Source organism: Arvicola amphibius, chromosome 4 (genome assembly GCF_903992535.2).
Source record: "Arvicola amphibius chromosome 4, mArvAmp1.2, whole genome shotgun sequence".
Taxonomy (NCBI): Eukaryota; Metazoa; Chordata; class Mammalia; order Rodentia; family Cricetidae; genus Arvicola; species Arvicola amphibius.
In genome coordinates, this window is record NC_052050.1 from 2,441,524 (window position 1) to 2,457,409 (window position 15,886).

The 15,886-nt window shown below is 50.4% G+C and overlaps 1 protein-coding gene across 1 annotated transcript in view; it reads right to left on the reverse strand.

The window, feature by feature from the left end:
• Window positions 1-15,886, reverse strand: part of Rnf213 (ring finger protein 213) — an 88,474-nt gene that overhangs the window by 39,946 nt on the left and 32,642 nt on the right. The window contains exons 20-30 of the mRNA XM_038325573.2: window positions 14,250-14,423; window positions 13,773-13,922; window positions 11,886-12,469; window positions 11,371-11,536; window positions 9,945-10,162; window positions 9,628-9,768; window positions 9,355-9,522; window positions 7,129-8,284; window positions 6,343-6,536; window positions 6,040-6,195; window positions 220-3,816 (exon numbers count right to left, since the gene is read on the reverse strand). Of these exons, the coding sequence (XP_038181501.1) occupies window positions 220-3,816; window positions 6,040-6,195; window positions 6,343-6,536; window positions 7,129-8,284; window positions 9,355-9,522; window positions 9,628-9,768; window positions 9,945-10,162; window positions 11,371-11,536; window positions 11,886-12,469; window positions 13,773-13,922; window positions 14,250-14,423 (6,704 nt within the window). The remainder of the gene's footprint in view (window positions 1-219; window positions 3,817-6,039; window positions 6,196-6,342; window positions 6,537-7,128; window positions 8,285-9,354; window positions 9,523-9,627; window positions 9,769-9,944; window positions 10,163-11,370; window positions 11,537-11,885; window positions 12,470-13,772; window positions 13,923-14,249; window positions 14,424-15,886) is intronic.

Below are 15,886 nucleotides of genomic sequence, written 5' to 3' on the forward strand. Positions count from 1 at the left end.
AAGCTCCACACACACTGACCTACAAGAGAACAGTGTGAGGCCAGGGACACTGAACTTACCCACTGTGCTGAGAACATAATGGGGAGCCCAGGGTCAGCATACCCATATCACCTGTAAGTCACCCCTGCATTCGGCTTAAATCAGCTTGAGTTCCTGACCCTAGGAGTCTAGGACCCTTGGATGACAGAGCTGAGGGTGAGGCTATGGGAAGATGGTCACCTCTGTGAAGACAGCCTGGCCCTCCAGATGGGCCATGCGCAGGTGGGCCTGGAGGAAGTCTGCAAAGGAGTTGTGTTGTTGCTTGTAGTAATAGTCCTGCGCCAGCTGCTCCGCAGTGAAGGAGCCCAGTGCGGAACCACGCAGTCGGACCACAGCATCTGGTGTCGCACAATCCAGCAGGATGAGCTTGGCCTCTTCAGACACCTTGCGGTACAGCTCCTCAGTCAGGTCCCTGGGGCCCTGCCTCTCCACGGCCTGCAGCACCATGGAGGCGCAGGCATCAGAGTGGTAGCCGATGAATGTGTCTGCAGGACTATACTTGTGCCTGGCAATGAGCTGGTCTGCTTTCACATCGGCAAAATCCCAGGCCCACTGTTGCAGCTCATGCACAATGTCCTTCTGCCACCCCTCCAGCACGGTGTTGATGTCCAGGTAGTGCTTCTCCAGCCGGTTGATGAGGGGCACAGGGAACTGTTGGTACACCACATCTTTCTCCTCAATGACGATGAGGCGGAAGTCACTGTGGACTCGACATTTGACACGATGGGTACCCAGTCCAAGGTCCACGTACTTCTGGCCCCCGAGGTAGACATAGTACTGGTTGAGAGCATCGTACAGGCTCTCGTACAGGTTCTGCAGGTTCAGCAGCACCACCATCTTTCCCGTCTCCATGCAGATCTTCACCCGGTTGATGTTCCTGCAGATCTGGGTGTATTCCTGGTCCTGGGGAAAGCTGGAGCCAAAGATGATCTCCGGTTGCTGACCCTCACCAAAGAGTGTCTGCTGCAGGATCTGCAGGGCCACATAGTTCCTGGTCAGCACCAGCAAGTAACGGGACTCGGCCCCGTCCAGCCCCCTGCTGGACGCCTGCAGACCACTGTGAATGTTCTGCTTGATCAGTTCCACAGTGCTGACGTCTTCCTTGTACCTGGCCCCGGGAAGACTGGCTGTAAAGATGTCTAGCGCCTGGATGTTGTCCTTCCCACTGAAGTTCCGGAGGACAGCATGAGCAATGTCTTGTGGGGAAAGCCCCCGAGTGGAAGCTTTGGCTTTGGCGAAGACCATCTTGATGAGGCTGTAATAGTCACGAAGCCCAAAGAATTCCTTGTCCTGGGTCTGACACACTGTTTCATAGGCCTTGGCAAAGGGTGCAAAATACCCTCGGATTCTGTCCTGAACCAGCCTGTCCGAAGAGCAGATGCCTTCAGCGCTCTCTATGAGCTCTTTCTCACTGGGACTGCCTCGTGACACAAAAATGCCCCGGTTCATCTTGGCAGGATCCAGAGCCCAGTTGGAAATGCCAACAAAGCCTACTTTTTTGTAGGGGGCGGGATCATCGTCAATGCACCCATCCTCCAGCAGGGGGTGCAGGGTCTTAAGGGGCATTCTGGGTGAGTCTTCGGCCAGGCCGACCTCATCCAGCACCACCACAGAGACATACTGCTGCAGGTCTTTGCCCTGCTGGAAGCGAGCACACTGTCTGAAGGTGCCGATGATCCCTTGCGGGGTGGAGTGGGGGCTGCACTGGAACGACACCAGGTGGACTTGTTTCAGGCGGCGGAAGAGATCAGAGAAGGCAGACTGCCCTTGCATGGCGTCTGCTACAATGATCTTGGCAAGGGATTTGGAGCTGCCAGGCTTCCCCACCAGGAAGAGGGGGATCTTAAGCTCTATGCAGATTACCATCATGAAGACATTCTCCTTCAAAGCCATGTTCCTGGCTATGTTTGTCCTAATGGGTGCCCCCCTCAGAAAAAGATCTTGTACAAGAGTGATCTCATCAAGAATGACCTTGCTGTCATTGTATGGTTCTGGAAAGCACCTGCCAATGGCTCTGAGGTAGGACGCTTTCTTTTCTAAAGAGGCGTGGTAACACACGCCAATGGCCATTACCAGGGACCAGAGAACAGGATCTCTCTCAAAGGTGTGTTTGCTATCACTGGATTCGTGGAGAAAGTCATGGAGCTTGTTTAAGAGCATCTCGCTGTGGTCGTGAAACCATCGGAAAACTTTGACACAGCGCTCCACATCCCGGAGGCTGACGAAACCACATTCATTCTCCCTCTTCCTCATGTACCTCTGAGAGGCGGAGAGTACATCCACAATCACAGAAGTGTGGTCTTCTGTGATAAAGTCTACTCTCTGCACGATCTGCCGGATGTAGAGATTTTCAGCATAGTCATTCAGCTGTCCAAAGTCCCATACCAGAGGAATGAGGCTTGGGGGCAGAGCGTGGACGCGGTAGACCAGCTGCCGCAGCGGGATGGAGCCCAGCCTCTCTGCAGTCTCCTCTGCACTCACCCTGTATCCCAAACCTGCTGACTCCAGGCGGAGGATCATCTCCTGGGAGTGCTTCCGGTAAGGGTTGCAAGCAGCAATGACATGCAGGCCAGAGTCCTTCGTTAGGCGCTCACCATCCACTGCTCCGTCACACAGGACCTCTTTGATACAGCTCACAGCTTCCGTTGTGTTGGCTTCGTCAAAGAACAAGATGGTATCCAGCTCATGTTGAACTTTATTGAAGAAGGCTATGCGCTCAGCATCCTTGACCTTGGAGTAGATCATGGATGGAGTTGTCCCTCCATGGACCTTCACCAACTTCAGAGTTTCTGCTTCAACAGTACCACGCTTGAGGTCACTAAGGAATTTGATGAGCCTGGTTTTCCCACAGCCTGTCTCTCCCATGATGATAACTGGGATCCCACACCGAAACCGCATTTCAATGGCTAGGATCTTAAGCATATTGTCTGTTGTGAGTTCGTATGTTTCATCAGGGTCAATGGGCCACTCAATCCCCAGTGCCAGGCAGAGTCTTTCAAGCTTCTCATGTCTGGGAAGGTTGTCAAAGTTGATATTGAAGGGCACTCTCTGAAGCTTCAGCCCATCAAACAATTCTTTCGTCATGACAGCCTTTTTGATGACCATCCCATTTGAGGGATTGATGGCATCAACATAGCCATTGTTGTTGGGCTGCAAGTGAAAACCTATGAATGTCATGGTCATGCGGTCATCATTGAAGAAAACATAGGGATGGGGCTCTGACTCCCATCTCTTTCGAAGAGAGAAGGGAGCTAGGTCTTCTTCAGCAACTCCATCCATGGTGACCATGTGGTTACCCGGGCTTTGGTCTGAAGTGTGGAGAGTCGGAGTGGCAAAATCTCTCGCCATTAAGATCATGAAGGTTACCACGAAGTTCTTGAAGCCCCTGAGTGTGTCTCCAGTAAAAGCCGGGTTGCAGAAGACAGAAGCCTCACAGTCTTTGAGCTGACAGTTCAGAAACCAAGCGAAGTTCCGGAGCTCTGCCCAGGAAGGGTTGACCACACCACAGTAAATCAGGAAGTGCTGCAGGCACTCCTCAGGGGAGCCTTCCACGGAGCCTTCTTCGTACTGAAATGTGTCCAGGTTCTGGTTTTGGTGGAACCGTTTTAAATACTGGTAAGGTCTTTGGAAAGCTTCACTGCTGAACTCTCCTGGGTCCATTCCTGGTTCCCTCTGGCTCCTGTTGGGAGTCAGTTCCATGGTGATTACTTCCTTGGGAGGACGGCAAGTAACTTTGGGGAAGATGTCAAGAAACCTGGACAGAGGTGCATGTGCATTCTGCAAAGAAGAAACACAGTCACTGAGTTTGTTATAAACTGCCTTTGTGTTGGGACTGGAGAGACGGCTCAACTGATAAGAGCACTCACTCACTGCTTGTCAGAGGACCCAGGTTCAATTCCCAGCACCGACTTGGCATCTCACAACTGTCTGTAACTTCAGTTCCAGGGGACCTGACATCCATGGCAAATCAGCAATGCACATAAAAAAAACAAAAAACCAACCACAGCAACAAAAAGTGCCTTTGTGTTTACCTCTCCAAGTCTACATGGGATTTGACCATTTACCCTGTCTCCACAGGCTGGCATCTTTTGCCTGCTGCTGTTTTACAGAACTGCATTAGAAGACACATCCTTACCAAGGAAGCATTTTTTTTTTAACAATTCTTCTGTCCCTGCTGACCAGAACCACAGCTGCTTACATCAAAACACCACTCAGACATCCCTGATGCATCGTTACTTCCCTCTACATGGCACAAGTCAGGTCTCTACTGTCTGTGTTACTCTCTGCACGCTAATCTTACAAGCCCCCAGAAAATAGTCTACTGAGCTCTGAGCACTCAGTGACCCAAGTTCAAATGTCACCATAATTTTCTCAAAGCACAGGGTCAGGTCTGCCACAGCAATATTTCACGAACCTGGTACCAACTTTTGGCGTAGTTAGAATTTATATCGCTGATATAAAACCCCTTGACCTAAAGATGCTCGGTCAGGAAAGGGCTTACTTCATCTTACAGCTCTCTCCATTACCGAGGAAAGTTAGGGCAGGAACTCAGACAGGAAGATGGAGGCAGGAACTGAAGCAGCAGCTAGGGAGGACACTGCCTACTGTTTGTTCTCCAGGGTTTGCTCAGCCCGCTTCCTTGTGCCATCCAGAACCACAGGCCTAAGGTGGAACTCTTCCCCACTCCCTCACGGGCTGGGCCCAGCTACACCAATCAATAACCAAGAAAACGCCCTGCACTCTCAGGAGACCACTTCCTAAATATAACACCAATAGCACAGACACTGAGAGAAACAAATAATAAATAGGACCTCCTGGAACTGAGAAGCTTCTGTAAAGCAGTACAAAATGGCCGCCTACACAATGGTAGAAGATCTTCACCAAGCCCACATGGGACACAGGGCTGACTCCAAAATATACAAAGAACTCCAGAAATTGGTCATCAAAACAACAAATAATCCAATAAAAAATGGAGTACAGACCAAAACAGAGAACCCTCAACAGAAGAATCTAAAATGGCTGAAAGACACTTAAAAAAATGCTCAACATCCTTAGTAATCAGAGAAATGCAACTAAAAACAACTCTGAGATTAAATCTTACACCTGTAAGAATGGCCAAGATCAAAAACACTGATGTCAACTTATGCTGGAGAGGTTGTGGGAAAAAGGGAGCACTCCTCCATTGCTGGTGGGAATACAAACAGGTACAGCCCCTTTGGATGTCAGTGTGGCAATTTCTCAGAAAATTAGGAAACAACCTTCCTCAAGAACCAGCAATACCCCTTTTAGGTATATACCCAAAAGATGCTCAATCATACCACAAGGACATGTGTTCGACTATGTTGATAGCGGAATTATTTGTCATTGCCAGAACCCAGAGACAACCTAAATGCCCCTCCACCAAAGAGTGGATAAAGAACATGTGGTACTTTTATACAATGGAGTACTACACAGCAGAAAAAAATGACATCTTGAAATCTGCAGGCAAATGGATGGGTCTAAAAAACATATTGAGTGAGGTAACCCAGACCCAGAAAGACAAATATCAGATGTACTCACTCCTAAGCGGCTTTTAGATATAAAGCAAAGAAAAACCAGTTTACAAATCACAATCCCAGAGAACCTAGACAACAAAAAGGACCCTAAGAGAGACATACATGAATCTAATCTATATGGGAAGTAGAAAAAGACAAGATCTCCTGAGTAAATTGGGAGCATGGGGACCATGGGAAAGGTTAGAAAGGGAGGGCGAAGAAGGGAGGGGAGCAGAGAACAATATATAGTTTAATAAAAACAATTTAAAAAATAGTTAAATAATTAAAAAAGAGAAAATAACCTACAAACTTGCCTTGAGTACAGGCAATCTTATGGAGGGATTTTCTCAACTGTGGATCCCTCTTCTCAGATAACTCAAGCTTGTAGCAAGTTGACAAGAAACAAACCAGGATAAGTTGTGTGTCACCACAGCAAACCTTTGTGTTTGTTTTTCTTGGTACTCACCAGTTTAGAAGACCTCTTTGGCTGTACGGAGGACTCTTGTGAGATTTCAACAACATATAAATGGCACGGGTCCCGAAGCCACATTTTCCCGCTTGTATCCATTAGGTACTGCAGAATGAGGAGTTTGAAAAGAAAGACAGGAATCCCAGTCTGGACCTGCAGAAGGAGACACAGGACTGTGAGGTGTAGCCTTGACAGGATGACGTAGATCAGGACTGTGTGTGGAGGGAGGAGGCAGTTAGGACATGGGAACCCTGTCTCCCGCCCGTGTCAGTCACTGGGAGGTGATGTGAGAACACTTACCGAAGTGCTGACATCAATGTGGACTATCATAGGGGTCTTCTGAGAGTCCTTCTCCAGGAACGGCAGGAGGGAGCTCAGGACCCGGCTCTCGTCTACATGAGGGTCCGTCAGGCGAATAGTTTTTAGAGGCGCCTTTTTGTCCTTTAGCTTCATTTTCAGGTTTTTGTGCAATCTGTTCACGTAGAGCGACTTTCCTGCAAGGGGAACATGCGAAAATCAGACCCCAAGTCTACAGATGGAGAGGAAGGCAATATGGAGGTGTCGTGGAAGCTACTCTCTGTTTAACTCAAAATGCATGCAATGTACCTTCGCTGCTGACTGGCTGTATGTCCTTAGTCTCCGGGTTCCCTGTTTACCGCCATTGACAAACTTTGCCTTGTCCTTGCTACTGCTAGTGACCTAAGTCAGTGCAGGCAAAGCAGGAGCATGGAAGAACAAATTCTCCCAACAGGACAGTGTGGTTCAGGGAAGAGTGGACGGGATGAAGGAAGACACAGCAACCAAAGGATGATCAGAGTTTCTGCTCAACCACAACCGACATGGACATAAGAGGCCAGCGGTTTGCAGAGGAAGTAAAACTGCAGAAAGGCTCCTGAGCAGAGGGAATGGGCTCTCTAGAATTGCCAGTTTTCACAACTAGGCGAGAAGGGAAACTGGTCTACAGCTAAGGAGGAGCAGACCCCTCAAGAAGGAAGGGCTTCATCTCAGTGTCCCTGCTGGAAGAGGAAGTGTCACTGGGCAGATTCTGGTAGAGGGGCCCTTTCCACCCCCAGGCTCTTTCATTACCAACACCAGCTCTTTCAGAGGTCACGATCCCCACACACATCCGGTCTCTGAATACAGCCGCTGCCGACAGGGTCTGCTTCGGGACCTGATAATGGTTCTCCAGGTAGGCCTGGATGTCCGGCAGTGGGGCCTGGGGCACCAGGGGGACTTTGTGCTGGCTGAAGGTGGAGGGGAGGTAGCAGTGCTCCCGGGCAGCGTCACAGATCATCACCAGCTGGTAGTCTTCACGGTGGCGCTGCGCGCACAGGCTCTGGAAGAGCTCCTCAGCCCGGCAGCCCACTTCATAGCTCAGCTGGTCCGCGAACAGCAAGCTGTAGAGCTTGTGCTCCTGGGAGCCCAGCGTGAGGCAGCGTCGCAGGAATAGCTCCACCTCCTCGACTGTGGTCCCCGGGGTGCAGAGCAACACCTCATCAAAGGTGGGCAGAGGCTGCCTGGGGGCCTGCATATAGATGGCCAGTGCGGCCAGCAACACCTCAGAGTGGCCGCACAACACCAGGTTAGGCTGGCCAACCTGCAGGCCTTCGGGGAGTGGCCGCTCCACAGGACAGTCACGCCGTGTGGCCAGCTGAGCCAGGCATCTACCCAGGGCATCCAGGTCCAGACAGTTGGGCAGGAAGGCACTCATGCACACTGTGGATTGCTCCATGATAACCCGAAGCTTGCCCATTAAGCTGGACTCAGAAAGTAGCTGCTGAGGCAGCTTTTCCACCACCTCCCTCAGGCAGTGTCTGGCAGCATTGCTTTCACAGGAACTGGTGGCTTCTACAACGTCACGGATGGTGCATCCCCCTGTGATGAAGGACAGCATCATGAGGGCAGCTTTGCTGGGTCTGGGTTTCCTGAGCTCCCTGCTCAGGTAGACCAGCTGCTCAGCTGTGTAGAAGTTGAGGTAAAAGTGTTTGGCTCTCTTCTGGGCCACTACTGTTTTCCAGTGGTCGAGGAAGTCCTCCATCTGCCTGCAGAGGGCTCCCAGGAGCTCAATGACGTCACCACTCTCCGCCAACTGGCTCACCAGCTCCAAGCCAAAGTCCATGCGGATGGAGATGCCCCACCTGGGGCAGCAGTAGACCTCAGCAGTCCAAGACCTGAACAGCATGTTTCCCGCGCAGTGCAGGTTTATGAAGGCATGCACAAGCCGCTGCATGCTGCTGAAGACCTGGGGAAAGGGAGCCATGAGGTCAAGACATAGCACAGGGCTGCAGGGAAGACACACTAATCTACACACACCTGTCCACACACTAACCTATTAAAGCCGCCGCTTACAACTCCAAGATCTCAGGCTCAGATCACTGTCTCACTGGAGCACAGTTTTCACAAAAGTCTACCTAATATCCATCACACACAGCTCTTCCTTCCACAGTTACACGGTCAGCTGATAAGAGGCCTTCCTTTTTTTCTTTTTCTCTTTCTGCTTTTTTTAAAGATTTATTTATTTATTATGTATAAAACATTCCTTCCATGTTTGCTTGCATGCCAGAAGAGGGCACCAGATCTCATTACAGATGGCTGTGAGCCACCGTGTGGTTGCTGGGAATTGAACTCAGTACCTCTGGAAGAGCAGCCAGTGCTCTTTACCTCTGAGCCGTCTCTCCAGCCACTTTCTGCTTTTTTGAGGCAACTCTTACTATGTCTCTTTGACTGTTCTTGAGTGCCCTATGGAACCAGTGCCTGATCCCCATCTCTGCCTCCTGAGTGCTGGGATTAAAGGTGTGTGCCACCATGTCCAAGGAAAGAAAAGGATGTAAATGTATAGACTGTGCACAGGTGCATGTGTTTGTATGTGTGTAAACAGCGTGTGTGTGTGTGTGTGTCTGTCTGTCTGTCTGTCTGTTGACTGTGTGTAAAAGCAGGGTCTCATGTTCCCAGGCAGGTCTCAAACTCAAGATCCCTCCACCTCAACAGCCGCACAACAGAGTTGCCAGTTTATACAGGAAGCAAAGTGATGGTTTCTTTCTACGACTATCAAGTGGTCATCTCATATCCACAGCTCAGGACAGTTCCTCCTGAGGCTCTTGAAGAGGACCTGTTGCTCTTGGGTCAGATACTTCTCTGGGGTTGTGGTTGGGGGTGCCATGCATCCGGGAGAGCCATCAGCACCACCCTCTGGGTATCAGAGCAAAGCTCTGTGTCAATCAAGACATTTCCACAGCTCAGTAAGGAAAGCGCCAGGGCCAGCTTGAGGCCAGAGCTACCCAGTGGGGCAGCGGCACAAACCCAAATGCTCACCTCTGAAAACTTCTCCACCTCTAGGCTGCTGCTGTGGTCTTTCTTCCCAGACATGAGCATGAGCTTATTTAAAAGCTCCTTCAGCTCTTCTGTGGAGTAGATGCGCAGCCCCTCCTGAGCACCACGGTTCTCCGGGAGGAGGAGGTGTAGGACGGTGTCTGGGGAAATCTGGGAGGCAGCACACATTGGAAAGTGAATTTCCGGTGCAGAGTCCGTGAGTTTATAGCAAGACCACAGGGACATGCAAAACTGCACCAGGATTGGGAAACTCACCTTCTGACCACCTTTGGGTGCCCTAATAACATAGATGCCCCTGTTGTTGATTGCTGTGGCCAGGGACAGAGACGAGAGCTCCACAGACCCGTGGCTTTCCTTCACTGTCTTCAGCCACTCCAAATTTCTGGCAGAATCTTGCTGTTGGGACAGAAGCAGGCAACAGGCTGGAGTGAGCAGCCATTTTCTCAGAGTCGCCCCCACCTCTGCTCTTGCTGGGGTACAGCTGCCCCGCACCCACGCTTGGTCCCTGTGCTGTCCTGTCCATCAAGGCCCCGGCACTCGACATATCCTCACTGGATCCCGAGTCGACTCACCAGCTTACTGGGCAGGTGCTGGTCATTGTCCAGGGCCCTCCAGAGCTCCTGCAGATGATCCACAAACTGGGAGAAGTCTGCGCTCAAGTCCATCTTGTACAGCAGGGACGCGTAGCCCTGCACGGCATCATGGAAACAGGCCACCCGGTCCACGTCGATGTCGTTCTCCCCCGCTGAGATGGAGGCCAGGTCCACAAACACCTTGAGTTCATTGATGTCTGGAGAAAAAGAGGGGAGGTCAGCAGGCAACCACGCTGAGCTTGGGGCAGAAATGCTAAGTGAAGGTACAATTGAGCACCAAGCTAATGCTTTAGTTTGGACCACTTTCTGCTTTTGCTAAGAATGTGGAACATAATAGCGAATCTATTGACTGATAGCTACCTTTATCAGACAACAGTGTCCCAGGCATTATGCTAGGCTTGCTGTGCACCTTATAGCCTTGAATCTGCTACACCTTGTCACTTAAACCACACAAACGTAGGGGCCTGGGCTCTGCTGGAAAAGAGGAGGCTGACAACGAGAGAGACTGAGACGACCTCCATGGACTTCTGCCCACCCAACAGGTGCACATGGTGAGACGACCTCCATGGGCTTCTGCCCACTCAACAGGCGCACATGGAAACCTTCACGAGCGAGGTACAGAAAATCTCTCTGGGCAAGTCCTGTCTTCTGGAAGAAAAGGTTACGTGGGGGAAGGGAAGCCGGAGAGATGACTCATGGTGAAGAGCACCACCTGCTCTTCCAGAGGACCTGGATTCAATTCCTAGCACCCACATGGCAACCCAGAACCATCTGAAACTGCAGCTTCAAGGAATCTGACAGCTTCTTTGGCCCTCTGAGTACCAGGGATATGAGGAAGCACAGACACACATGTAGGAAAAACACCCGTACACATAAAATAAAAACAAAATTAAATAAAAAGACTGGCGAGTTGACTCAGTGGTTAAGAGCAATTGTTGGCCTTACAAGGAAGGGATCCAGGTTTCTTTTCGAATACCTACCTTGTGGCTTTCAACATTTTAATTTCAGCTCTAGAGGACACAACACCCTCTTTAGAGCTACAGAGGCACCTGGCACATATATGACACATGTACATACATGAAGAAAAAAACACTATTACAAACCAAATAATTAATAAAAATTAAATTTTGAATAACCTTCAGGTATTCCCAGCCAGCAGTCATACCATGCAGGAAAAGACAAAGGAAAGTTTCTACACAAGAGCCTGAGCAACGCTGTTTTGAGTAAAATAAACCCCAGTGAATGAGACAGCCACTGCCCCTTTGTCTAGAGAAGACAAGGAGCAACTTTCCTGGCCTTTGTACAGCAGGCAACCCAGGGGATATATTTCCTTAAGTACCAGAACCTCATAGAGAACCATAGGTGCCACCTGCAGGACCCCGGCAAGCCTAAGGGGCCTCCATACCTTCCAGGGCCTCGTGCAGCCAGTCCACAAGTTCCTTCTGCCGAGAGAGTTCCTCCAGGCAGCGGCGTCGTGGTTCACTGATGTCTTGGAGCAATTTCTTGGCCCGGATGAACTCTGGGCTGATCTGCTTCAGTTTCTCATTGCAAAAGTCCTCAAAGGAATCCGCCTGGAAGATGAAGTTAAGCGTGCACTGGAACTGGTTGACCAAATCTAGTCTTCAGGTAGCCACCACTCGCAGCAAGGACAAGGCTCACTTGGTCTTTTTCCCAACCTTCAGTCCAGTCTTCCCCGCCTACCTAAGTTCTGTCCTATCAACAGGCCAAGGCAGATTCTTTATTCATTAATGGTAATCACAGCACACAGAAGGGACTCCCACATCACCCCACCATCACCCACCCCGTCCATCTGCTCCACGATCACCGACACCCACCCCACCCCAGGCCAGAAAGAAACCCTGGCTGTCAAGATTTTTCAGCCTGGTCCTTGCCCCTCAGGAGAACAAGCAAAGAACTTACGAATTTTAACAGCTTGTCTAGAACACTGAAGTCACCGGTCACGCCCAAAGTGCTTCGGACCTGAACGATGACCTTGGCAGAGCTGACAGCCTGGTGCAGGCTGTGGTATTCCTTGATCTGCGCCACGCGCTCAGGGATCCAACCTTTTTGCTCTTGGGGATCCACAGTGCACATGACGTTTAGTTCAACAGTCAGGTCACCATATTTATCTACAAAGTCCCTGAAGATGTCATCAACTTCAGCAAAGGTGATCTCTCCTGACTTCAGGTTCTCATAGAGTATGTAGAATTTCTCATAGCAGGGGTGGTACAGGCATTCACAGGCTTCTGAGAGCAATAATTTCAACTTTCTGGGGTCCTGATTCAGAGTACTCAGTGCCTCTGCTGTCTCTTGCCAGAACATTTGGAAGATGTGGCTGTCTTTCAGGGAGTCTAGCTGGCTTGCGATTTCTTGGATCTCAGGGCTCAGGGAGTAATGAGTCTTCCTTTTGTGGGGAGACGAATCAGGTAGGTTTATCAATGCTTCATTGAGTCTCTTATTGCTGAGGTCCTGAGAGTGTATTGCCTCAATATATCCAAAGTCCACTACGGAAACAGGAATGAAAGGTTGGATGTTAAGCCCCCGATGATAGTAGCATATGATTTCTCTTTGATCACATACACACACACCCATTCTCGCTTTTTGAGACAGGTTTCTCTGTGTCGCGCTGGCTGTCCTGGAACTCACCCTGAAGACCAGGCTGGCCTTGAACTCAGAGGTCCACCCGCCTCTGCCTCTTGCCACCACTGCCTGGCAGCACTTCTCTTTCTCAGTAAGGGAAAGAAGGTCTGAGATGTAGCAAGGCTGGCCTTCAGCTAATAATCCTCCTGCCACAGCATCCTAATGGCTGGGATTGTGGACATGCACCAGGATGGGCAGAACTAGAGCTCTATTGGCACTGGGGACAGATCCTACAGCCTTGCAGCACTAGACAAAGGCTCGACTACCGACAGCGTTAGCCCGTTCTCTGGTCGCAGAGAACTGGTATCTCTGGGCAGGGATATAAATGGGAACACATTTAGGAAAAGGTACAGATGACACCAGCAGGGTTAAGGGAGAGCCCAGGCTGCTCATCCATCTAGTGATGATGAGGATGAGGTACCCATCTCAGGAGAGCCACATCCTGTGATGGGAGTCAGCAGAAAGTTCTAGGACATAAAATTTAGAGATCTTGCGAGCATGGAATACAGAGGTGATGTGGATTCCCTCTGGCAAATGCAAGTGAACTTGGATTAAAGTCAGAGAGATACTTGTGGGCATGGAATACAGAGGTGACGTGGATTCCCTCTGGCAAAGGCAACTGAGCTTGGATTAAAAATTTTTGATCACTGGAACCCATATAAATGTCAGGTGGATATGGGAGCCTGGCTGTATTTCTCACCTGGGGAGGCAGGGATGGAAGAATCCCCAAAGCAAACTGGCTGGCGAGGCTAGACACAGCAGCAAGCTCTGGGTTTGACTGAGAGACCCTGTCTGACTGAGTAAGGTGAGAGAGGGTGGTGGTGGTGCAGGGCTTCAGGCCCAGCACTGGAGAGGAAGAGGCAGAGGCAGGGGGATCTCTTTCAGCTTGTCAACAAGTGAGTTCCAGGACAGCCAGGGCTGTTACTCAGAAAAGCAACAACAACCACAAAATTAATAAGGTGAAAGAGGTCTCAAGAGTGACTCCTAGTATCTATTTACCCTGGGCCTTGACATGCACACGCAAATACATAGGCTTATGTCCCCATGTCATGCAAACTTTTAAATTGTCTTCAAGCCCCAGCTCTGCTGCTGGGCTCCGTCATCACACTGCTCTTCCTCTGCCCCTCCCCGGACCCCACGCTCCTTCAGTACACTCCCGGTGCGTACCTTCCACGAGGTGTTTCACTCTCCCAAACTGCCTCAGGAGGCTCTCCACGTGTCTATTCTCTCGCTTGAGGAACAGCAGGTCATCCTTTCTCCTGGCCAGCAAGCCCTCCAGATCACAGGCCTTCTCTGCACGTGGCAGCCGCACTCTATCTGAAAAGTAAATTAACCGCTCACACAATCCTGCTGGGCTTTCTGCGGCCGCGCTTGCACACACTGCACGGTCGGGCAAGGAGGAGGGACCAGGAAGACTCCTGCTCAGCCAGTCTGTGAGGGCAGTGGATTCACGTACTTGGCAGCCATCATTCCACTGCTTGCTCTGATACGCCTCAGAACAATAAACCACAGCTTCTCGATGTGCTGACAAGAACTGCTGGCAGTTACAAAGCCCAGGAACACATCCTGCCCACAAAATGCCAGACCCAAGTTTCTTCCCTCTGGACGCTGCTCGGCTGCCTGGTATCTCAACTTCATACTTACTTAAGTTCCAGATGTCAACAAACTGACGCTTGTGCTCAAGGATCAACTCCAGCTGTCCAATCACGATGGCCCCATCCTCAAGTTCCTCTGCAGCCTTTTGGAACACAGACTCAGCCGTGGCCATCAGCTGCCTGCCTTCCCCCGTGATGTTGTCTAAGATTTTCTCGTTGCTTCCTGATCAGAGGGAGAGCACATAGTTCAGAGCCTGGGTCTCCTGACCCCTTCGATTCCCACCAGGCATCCCTGATGACTCTGATGGTGCAGCAGCCGTCAGGCCATGTTCTCAGTGTGACAGCCCTTGACTCGTGTGTGGCTTCAGGTTCCGCACATCCTGGCCACATGCCCCGCTGTAGGGTAATGTGTGTGGACTGACAATCAGTCCGGATGGAAAGACTTCCAGTGCATTTGAATGTAACCCCCAGAAAATCTCTCCTGCTGTCATTACATTTGTATTAAAACAGAATTATTGTCTGTATCATCAAAAACAAAGTAGCCTTATCCATCATTGTAAATCCATAAAACATCTGGGCCTGGTGGCACAGGACCCTAGAGGCAGAGACAAGCAGATGTGTTAGTTCTCGGCCACCCAGGTCTACACAGCCGGCTATAGACCAGCCAAGGCCACATGGAGAGACTCAGTCTCAGAAAAACAATAGCAAAACACGAAACAACTTTCTATTCAGCAGGAGAACGGGTTAAGATGCCCTGGTTCTGTAAATGAAGTTATTCTGTGATGAAAACAGAACTCAGCGGCTGAGCAATAAGAAGACAGGGAGGAGCTTCCAATGCAAACTGCTATGAAAGTCGTCTCTAAGGCCACACTTATGTGTCCAGCTAAGGGATCTTCTAGAGAACAAACCACAGGGGAGTAAAACAGCAGGACCACAGATCCTCGAGGCAGAGCTCACTGTGTCGACACTGTGGTGCCCCAAACATGTCGGCATGCATGTGTTAGAGCCTAGAGAGCACCTATGACCCCACAGACTTAGTGTGCCAACACTCAACAGCTCATCTGAGATAAAGGACACATACATAAATTCCAAGTGTGAACAGCAGTGTGTGGCTGCTGGAGGAGCCTGTGGGAGCCAAGTTTGCTGATGAATTTTTCCAGAATACCTATTAATTGAAAAAACACACTTGTGATACTTCCAGGTGATCATTAAATACAAATGGTGCCCACATCAGCACTTAACACTTTTGGCCTCACGCCTCACAAGCTGTAGGGGGGCCTCCCTGTTTGGGCTATCAAAAGATCTGGGGAGCATTCAGTGAGTATTAAACTCGCCTGGGCTTTTAGTTCAAACCCGGCACATTCCTGCTCCAAGATCTAAACACAGCAGCTCACAGAAGACACGTGAGAGATTTCAGGGGAAGACATAACACTCGGGTCTGTGTGTGCAGGGGTCAGCTGGAACTTCCTGTCCTGTAAGTCAGTCAGCACTGCTCTCAAAGAGACTGCTCTGAAGGCCACCTGAGCCTGTCTAGTTCTCCCTCTCTTTGTGCCTGTACACACGGTATGTGTGAATGCATATGTAGGCAGTCCAAAATCTCTCTGAACCTGAAGCTTGGCTTGTAGCAAGAAGCCACAGGGGTCTTCCAACTCCATCCCCTACCCCACTGGGCCATCTCCCCACTCA